Genomic DNA, 9,086 nt, shown 5'->3' on the forward strand with positions numbered 1-9,086 from the left:
TTACCCCTAACTTTTTTTTTTTTTTTTTTTTTTTTACTTTTAAGACCTGTACTTTACATTTGGCACAGCTTCCTTGGCTCAGGTATCGCTAGTCAGACACAGGGCCTTAACATCAAAACCACACTACTCCAATCACCACTTCTACTCGGGTCCCATCAAGAGCTTCTGCAGATAAGCCCGTGCTCCACACCAACTCCCAGCCCAGATGTTGGAGAGAGCATTTGAGTAAACAGCAGCTCCTGAGATGTCTGTTGCAATAAAATAATAAAGGAGATCGTTGCTAAGGTGGGCACTTGGCAGATATTATGTGCTTTCACGACCAGGAAGATTTTGATTACCAGTCCCAGGCTAGTGATTAAAGAGCATTTCAGTTCCTGGAACAATCCGAACGAAAGCCGTGGAGCTAATCTCTTCCTCTTCATCACCCAGTCTGGCAGCAGTGGAGTACCCTAACAAGCTTGCAGCTCTCCCGAGATCCACCACTCCCCGGGTTCCAGCTCACCCTCACCTGTCAAGCACAGAGGCAATACATACTCTTTTGGCACAGTACCTGTTTTGGGGTCTTCCCACAGTGCCGATATCTTCGCAACGTATGGCATAGATTTCTTCCGGGGTCCTGATTTCAAGAGGACAGTATCTCGTACCCGGATAATCTCCCCATCTCTCTCCACAGCCTGATAGCTCTTGCGAACAGCCGGCTCTGGTTCATTCTATAGCATTAGAACACACACAAAAAATAAAGCAACCTGAGCGTACAGGCAAAGAGTTAGTTTATTGTTTGCTACCCCAATCCAAGACTCCTTTGGTCCTGCTGCAAATTAAAAACTTGCCTAAGCCTACTCAGATAAGTGCTTCCACACTCCAACAGACCTCCGAGAGAAGTCATACAGCTAAGACCACTCGTGGCATCTCTATTCCCACCAGGTTAGTTTATAACAAAGATCAGATCAAACAAATTACTTTTTCTATGGGTTCGGCATTCATAGGTAAGGAAAGTTCAGTGAAGAATAGCATCCAAGTGCTCGCAGGTCATACATGGCCACTGTTTTTAAATAAAGCAAACCACAACTATTTCTCCTACGTAGTGCTGGCAGTAAGGAGCAGCTCACCAGCGGGACAGCAAGTCTCACAAAAGCACTTATTTCTGAAATTAATAGCCTTATTTCAAATTAAAAAACAATTGCTCCTTCAATTCTGCATGCAAAAACACAACCTTCAGAAAACACACCATTTTATCTGCCTACCTGTAGGTGTGCATTTCCTTCATATTCAAAGGCACGGAAAACTAGGCATATTTTGAATGCTATGTGTCTCTCCGATACGAACATTGTAAGAAAACAAATAAAACATGAAAAGTTTCACATGAACAGGGCAGGGAGGCCGTGGCATAAAGCTTTCCTTAACGAGATTGCTAACGTTTCCTTTGTACCCTCTAACATTACAAAATAATCACTTTTTGGACTATAAAGGGGGGGGGTGGTATTTTATTTTAGCTCCGAAAACTCATTTCAGAATGCCTGAGCAGGATGGGTTTAACCTCCTGCCAGATCGCCCAGGCAAAATCGGAAGCATTACGCGCCAGGACTTAAGGAGATTAACGGTGCGCTGCTCCTTTCAAAGCGTCAAAGTCTGAGCGACGGATGCAAGAGGCCCGTCTCTGGCTTCCACGGGCTTCATCCTTGCACAGCCCTTGGTACCTGTACACAGCCCTAAGAGCTGAAGCTACAAAACCCGTCCTGGATGATGCTCTCAGCAGCTCGAGGTTATACCACCGCATCAAGCAGCAGCACAGACGAGTCCACTTGGACCACAGCTCCCCTTGCTGCTGACATTTACTGCACGCAGTTCAACGCCTTGTCCCACCTTCCCAGACAGCATGTGGGTCCAGATTTCAAGTCCACAGCTCGTATGTTTTAACAACGTGAAGGATATTGCCTTCTCTCTCAATTGAAGTGGACTTTACTGTAGTTAATTACATTTTCTGGCAGGAAATCTCCCGTCTTGCAGGAGCCAGTCTCAGCCCCTGAACACAACAAATGAGAAAGTAGAGACAAGAAATCCTTGAAGGAGTGACTGGCCATGCCACCAGGTAAGTGACAAGAAGGGCGATACTGGGTGCTAGAAAAATTCCATCTGGGAGCCAGGATACTGTCTCAGTCACTCTGGGAGATCCCTGCGGGGCTAGAGAGACCATCAGTGAGAAGAACAACCTTATGAGAGCTACCTTTAGACAACCGCTCCTTATAACAAGGCTAAAGCCTCCCTTGTTTTCTCAAACAGGTTTGCCCTAACCCAGGAGGAAGAAGCTGGAGGACGATCTCTCTGTAGGATGGACTCACAGGTGCAACAGGTGCCACCCTTGCAAACGCTGAAGCCAGAAGTATTCATCATCATGGCATTTCAGCTGACGCTAGCACAGGAGTAGCAGGTTTTCCTTCCTTTCCAAACTGCCTATCATGCTGTGCAAGGTAATAGCAGGGCACATGAGAAAAACAAAGCCAACAGCAGCTCGGCCAAAAGGCACTATTTTCTTGTCCAAGAGGTTCTAGATGGCATCTAGTGACCACCTCCGCCTTGCAGCAAGACCCAAAACGCTCTCAAGCCTTCATGATCTTAGTCCATTGAAGATGCACAAATGGGTATAGCCATACACACACACAAACCAGCACTCCACAGACACCTACCACAACGTAGACGGCCTTCTCGCAGGCTGTGCCAACGGGTATCCAGCCATTGGTAGCTCTCCGCCTGCTAATGCGTTGCTGCTTCGGATGGGAATGACCTCCCGCTGCTTTGCTGTCAGATGCGTGGAGACAGCCCGTAGTATTTCGGAGACCGGATTTGGAGCCGCTGGGAGGCTTTGAGCTCTGTGGACATTCTCGGGCCATGGTCTGAGGGTCAGAGTTGGGGGTCTGCAGATGAGGAACGGGTTCTGCAGCCGGTGGCACGCTGGGTACAGGACATCCTGAGAGCGGGTGGGCAGGTGACGCGGGGTGCCCTGCCACAGGGATTGTGAGGTTCAGCTGGTCCAGAGACTTGCAGCCTTCTAACAGAAGGGAAGAAAAGAGGCATGTATCTCATTTGAAATATAAGACAACTACACAATCAAGACTGTCCCAAACTACCACCGCTTTCCCCTGAAATTCCCTTTATTGCATCATAGCAGTAAAGACTCTTCACGTTGTAATTTCATTTTGCATTGTCACTGGATTCTAAAAGCAAAGATATTTCTAAGCCTGCGATGCTCCAATATGTTGCTGCCGATGACACTGCACTACAACAAACCCATCTGAAATCCCCCAAAGAAATGCCAGCCAGTAATACACATAAGGCTGGCCAGTGCCCAAAGCAGTTCCAGCCTGTCAATATGTATAAAAGAAATAAAAGGCTTATCAAAATGATGGGAAGGATTAAACCACACTAGCAGAAGCAGCCAACTTCTTTCAAAAAGTCAAATTCTACTAATCAGGGAAAATTGAGAAGATTCTCCAAATTAACTCCAGAAATATGAAACAATGTGGAACGAAGCTATGTAAGACGATGCACACTGCTGCCTTCAGCAAAACCGCGTCCCTAAAGCAGACGCATTAACCACACAGGTTAGTAAGTCGGCTGACGCTGCCTCTCAAAAGCATTCCAGAACACCTCACACCGCTCCAGGAGTCACAAAACAAGCCCTCAACCCAGGCCAACATGTCCGACAGAAGAGCAAGTCAGATTTGAATTACCTACTGTCAGCAGGAAGAAAGCTCCCAGACCAATATACAACGCACCCCTACTCCCTAAATCAGAAAGTGTGCTTTTTGGGGTGACAAAAAGGGCAGCTTCAGGCAACCCCCAGGAGATGCCTCCAGACTGGAGCATGTCCTAGCAGATCTGTGGGATTGCACTGCTGCAGAGCTGCAAAAAAATAAATCTAAAAGTGAAAAAACATCTGAAGTCACCAAGCTCCAGCTGAATAACTGCTGAGATCCCCTCGCAATCACAGGAAATTATTGCCTCCAGTCTCCCACTTGACGCTCCCCAAGAGGGCTGCAACAAAGCCGCTGCTGAACTGCAAGCATGAGGACTGCTATGGACCATTGTAGACTTTGCTGACCCCGAGCTGCAAATACCGCAGCAACTCCCTCAGCGAGCCAAGACATCAGGATGCGAGTTCAGGTATCCTGCCTAGCCTTGGCAGGCACAGGACCCATAGAGCAGTGAATCACCTCTTGAGTATTTTGCTTACAAAAGCAGTTTTCAAGCTTGAACTAAAGTAGGATGAAGCTTCACAAAAGTATCTACTAAACTTCAGGAAAGTAGTGCAGACTCAGCCTTGCTGGCACCCCCGGGACTCCCTCCTTGGTTGCACACACTTCCAGCCCCTCCACCAGCACTGGGGCTAAAGCACCTCTCGCAGCCTGTCCGAGCTCATCCCCACCACCCTGCTTTCAAATTGCATGCTGCAAACCAACCACGGGACGGGGAGAGCAATGCCTCTCCCCCACGTATGGCAGACCACGACTGCCCAAGATTACAGCCTGATCCCTCGATTTCTACCAAACAGACACTGATATTGCCCTATGAACACCTTGAACACACCAAATAGGACAGATATAACACAAGGCATGCAACACGTCAAGCTGGATCCTCTCGTACCAGTGCTCTCAGACAGGAGCCTGTTGCTTCCAGCCAAAGTACTCCTTTAATTCACTAAAATAACCCACTCTAGGGAAGGGTGAGATTTCAGAGGCGCACACGCATATAAAAATCAACTCCTAAGCGTAAGTCCCTGTTAATATTCTAGGAGACCTCCTTATACACTTCAATCTGCAAAATAAAGTCTAAATTATTCCGATGTTGTAGGCTTTTAAATCAAAGTTGCTCACAGGAAGGAAATCAGAATGAGTGAAGCATTTATACTTACAGTCAGCTTTAACCCAGAATGCACCGCATCCAAAACGTGCTAGAAAAAGAAATTATCTTGCCACTTACAAACCTACACCGAGAAAGATCGTAGCAGCGGGGTGACACACCGCTAGTAAATACATGCCCCTGGAACCATTACTGCCCCTGCCAGCACCATGAGAAATTACCGAGTTCGCAGGGAGGGCTGAACCCCCCAAAATACTGCCTTTGCACTGCCTGCATCCTTCTGGTTGCACGAAGTTAGAGGCACCGGCATGCAAAATTTCAGGAGCAAAGTAGGCTGACATGACCTCAGGGCACTCCGCAGAAAACTGTCAGACAGGAACACATTGCTGAGCTAGTTGTCTTACAAGCATTCAACTTTAAAGAGCATTGAAGCCACTAGCGAACACTGTGCAGCTGCTACCGTAGGAAGCGGCACCGTGACAGCGGGGATATTTAGGGAAAACGGAAATTATACTTCAACCAAATGCTCCCAAGTTTCAGCAGCTTCCTACAACGGAAGACGACAAAGCCTTGTTCAAACCAAGCACTGAACCAAAACTTCATCCACCTACCTGAAAATCTGTTTTAAGTGGATAAGTCATGCCTCCTTTTGACTCGAACACGTGGTTAATTGAAAGACTGATGTTTACACTCCCAACAGCTGAAAAAGCAGCCTCATCTATAGACTGTACTGTTTGCCAACGGCAGGGCTGTCTAGCAGGGTGGCTTTTATACAAAGTACTGGTGTCCGATAACCCCCACACAACAATTCAGTTTTAAATATTTCAAAAGATATTTTTCAACAGCAAAGGCAAAGCTTCAAGATAAGGCACACTGGAGGACAAAGTCTGAAAAACAGACAGGGGACAGAAGAGAGTCAGGCAAATGACTACATCACCTCTTACACCGTCACCTGTTCTCATTTTCAGACATTGTTTAAGAGCAAAGATGGGACCACTACTCACCAAATGAACAGCATACCTGGCACTTGTATCACCACAGTGAAACTCAAGCATCTGTCCAAACAGTAGACTCAAACTGAATTGCTACACAGCCATGCTAGATCTGATCTACAAAAAAAATCTTAAAAGACTGCATCGTCCATACAGCTTGCACCAGTAAGAGTCTAATGACCGAGGCAATGCCTGCTTCTTCACACCGCTCTGCTCTGGAAGGATGCTTCAGTCCCGAGAGCAAGCTTTTGGGAACAGAGGAGTAACTCAGCCCGATGTGCTTTAGACCCTCCGCTCAGAGCGGCACAGCAGGATGGCGAGAAGCCTTGCAGAGCATGTAGGAACTAAAACCCACTCATTTTACACAGATCAAAGCTAAGCGGTTAGCTCCAGCATAACAAGTCATGAGTCACCTTCTCACTGCCCAAATCCTTTCACCAATTCTATGCTTTCCACACCAATAAGACCTTTCAGTGGGAAAAACCCTCAGGGCTAAAAATGGGGGAAGGGGAGGTGAAACACGGATTCTCTCCGAGCCGCAGTTTGGCTGCCAAAGCTGAGACGCACCACGCGCAGAGGGAGCTTGCCTCCTGGCAACAAGGTACCTTCATTAGCCACCACGCCGAACCAGCCCTCTTCTCCTAGGAATGCCGAACAAGATTTGCTCACACTTTGCACCTTACCTGCTGCAAAAGGCATTTTGTAGGGGTAGCTGTTCCGTCCTGCATGCACGCTGCTAATCCTGCCCTCTGGCACGTGCACGACTCCACAGACGCTGTAACTGTTAATTGCTGTTCCTTCTCCACAACAGTACGGAGAGTTACACCAGTGGAGTGGCTGGAAATGAGCACCTGACGGCAAGGAACCGGGCGATACCAAGAGCCCCTCGCAGGTAGCGGATTGTGAAAGCTCGTCCTTGGGGTAAACGGAGCAGTGAGAGTAGCCACTGTATCCACTTTGGCCATAATAAACGTAAAACCCGTTCAATGGAGTCAGATCTGAGGATTCATAGAGACATCCACAATCCGTGTGATTTCCGGGCACAGGCAAGGGAGGGAACTGCTGCACGGGAAAGGAAGGCTGATGAAATTCCTGTTTGGGGGTCGGGGATTTCTCTCCGGGTCTTCCATACTCCGGCTTCATGGAAGCTTGTCCACCCATAAGCAAAGGCAGTCTGTGGTAGAAACCCTCTGTGCTAGCATAGGAGCTAGACAGCGACTCGTAGGGGACGGGTTCTGCCATCCCGTAGAGCCTAGAGGAGTCCTGCTGCTCTCCTTTCCCAAAAGCGCCTAGAGTGAGTCCTCGCCAGCCATGCTGACCTTCTGTTTTTAAGCTAGCCATTTCCTTCTTGGATTTGACGCAATTCTTCCTACCGGCTTTGGCCCATTTCAGCGTAGATTTTGAACAGTGGTTCTCGGACTTGCCCTCTCCGTCCGATTTACTCCTCTGCTTCAGGGGTTGGTCTTTCTCGTGGGTCAGCTTCAGAAAGGCCACGGCGTTCAGGCTAGCCAGTCTCTTTGGGGTGGGATGATAGGAGATAGCACCATCCTCCCTCTTTGTCCCATCATCAAAGACCTCATCCAGTGAATGGTCACAGCTACTGCATTTCTGACTGGGCTCATGCCGGTTTTTCCCTTTACCTGTTTTCACAGCTGTTTTTTCCAATGCAGGCCAGTTCTCAGCAGCTTTGCAATGCAAGCTCTTAACGGTGCAGTCTCCACCAGCTTTAACAGTGTCTCTCCGAAAACGCCTGCCGGATAATAAGCCATCGTCCCGTTCAAAAAGCAGATTGTTCACTGCCTCTGCGTTCAGCGAGGCCAGCCTGCGTTTCCTGGGCTCTGAAGGAGCAGTATCAAGGTCTTGCTCTGTCCCTGGATAAGTTATTGTGCACTTTTCCCCAGATGAATCACTCTTCCCTGCTCCCACAGGCTGAACTTGTTCAGAGAACAAAGCAGGTCCCAAACCCTCCATCCAACTGGGAAGGTCCTTTTTTTTACAGCTCTGGGTCTGTTTCGACAGAGATCCAGCCACATCCTCCAGCCTGGTGAGGAGCACTTTGCAGGTCTTTTTGTTCACCGAGGGGAGCAGTCGTCTCCGCAGTGGGTACGTCTTTCGCACTTCATGCAAATTCTTGCTTTTGTTCGTCCCCACAAACCCACTCGGACAGTTCGGAGCCTCAGTGGCATCCCTGTCTCTCTGCTCGCCACACTCTGCCTCGGTCCTGTCCATCCTCCTGCTGCCTGTTGGTGATGAAGCTTGGCCAGCAGAACCAGCTGGATGTTTCAGAAGGAAAAGTTGTTTCTTCCGGGCATGCGTCATAGGATCAATGTCCAATCCTGAGAACGAACAGAAGAAAACATCTATTAATATCGCCGAGAGAGACCCATCTCCTCACAAAGCACCAACTGCCAATTAGGAAATATTTGGGGAAGCCTGTTTCTATACACAGTAGAGTCTTTTTGGGTGATGGCCAGTTAAGCCAATTAAGAGACAGGATGCAATGAGATGTGGTTTAATATTAAGCCATAGAACACGATAGTAATTAAAAGCAAGGCGGTGATGGCAAATGTCACAGCAGCTGGGAAAACCAGGGTACGGCCAGAAAGCTGTTTCACCCAGCTCCCAGTCCAAGTACGTTCCCTGTTACACTGATGCTGTTTCTAACACGTTACAAGTTCTCATCAAATCTACTAAAGCTGATCTGAATGCTGGTCCAGGGCATACAGCAGAAATAAATCCCAGGTATTTGACTGCTTGCATGTTGATACAGGCAGGCTGTTTCATTGTCGTTTTCTGAAACAATTAGACAAAAGAAAAACAAGAAGTCCACCTACTCATGTGAAAAGTAAACTTGGTCTATTAAGCAGAGATCTGCCAACATTAATAAATTAAATACATGCAAATGCCTATACAGGTTCGAACCTGGCTACTCGCTGCTGTTGTCGTTCCCTACAGTTGCATTTTATAAACGTCGTGGACATTAAACAACCAAATCATCATGTTCGGCAGAGAGGCCCTAAAAATACATTTATGGGAGGAAAAAGAATTACTCATCTGTATGTCATTCCTGACTTTTCATCTAGATGCTATATCAAGTCACTGTTTGAAACCAACACAAATTACTGAAATATAAAAAGAAAGAGATAAGAATCTGCACCCAGAACAGGAACTGCCTTGCTGAAGGCACGGCTGAGCAAACCAACACCCAGCACCCTAACGAAGCTGCTGGCAGGCCGG

General features: G+C 47.7%; 1 protein-coding gene across 1 annotated transcript in view; it reads right to left on the bottom strand.

Moving 5' to 3' along the window:
• Positions 1-8,180, bottom strand: part of BAHD1 (bromo adjacent homology domain containing 1) — a 13,201-nt gene extending 5,021 nt beyond the window's left edge. The window contains exons 1-3 of the mRNA XM_009283696.2: positions 6,533-8,180; positions 2,685-3,046; positions 551-710 (exon numbers count right to left, since the gene is read on the bottom strand). Coding sequence (XP_009281971.1) covers positions 551-710; positions 2,685-3,046; positions 6,533-8,168 — 2,158 coding nt within the window. The 5' untranslated portion in view covers positions 8,169-8,180. The remainder of the gene's footprint in view (positions 1-550; positions 711-2,684; positions 3,047-6,532) is intronic.
• Between the last annotated feature and the right edge of the window lie 906 nt (positions 8,181-9,086).

This window comes from Aptenodytes forsteri, unplaced genomic scaffold, assembly GCF_000699145.1.
Source record: "Aptenodytes forsteri isolate BGI_AS27 unplaced genomic scaffold, ASM69914v1 Scaffold535, whole genome shotgun sequence".
Classification (NCBI taxonomy): domain Eukaryota; kingdom Metazoa; phylum Chordata; class Aves; order Sphenisciformes; family Spheniscidae; genus Aptenodytes; species Aptenodytes forsteri.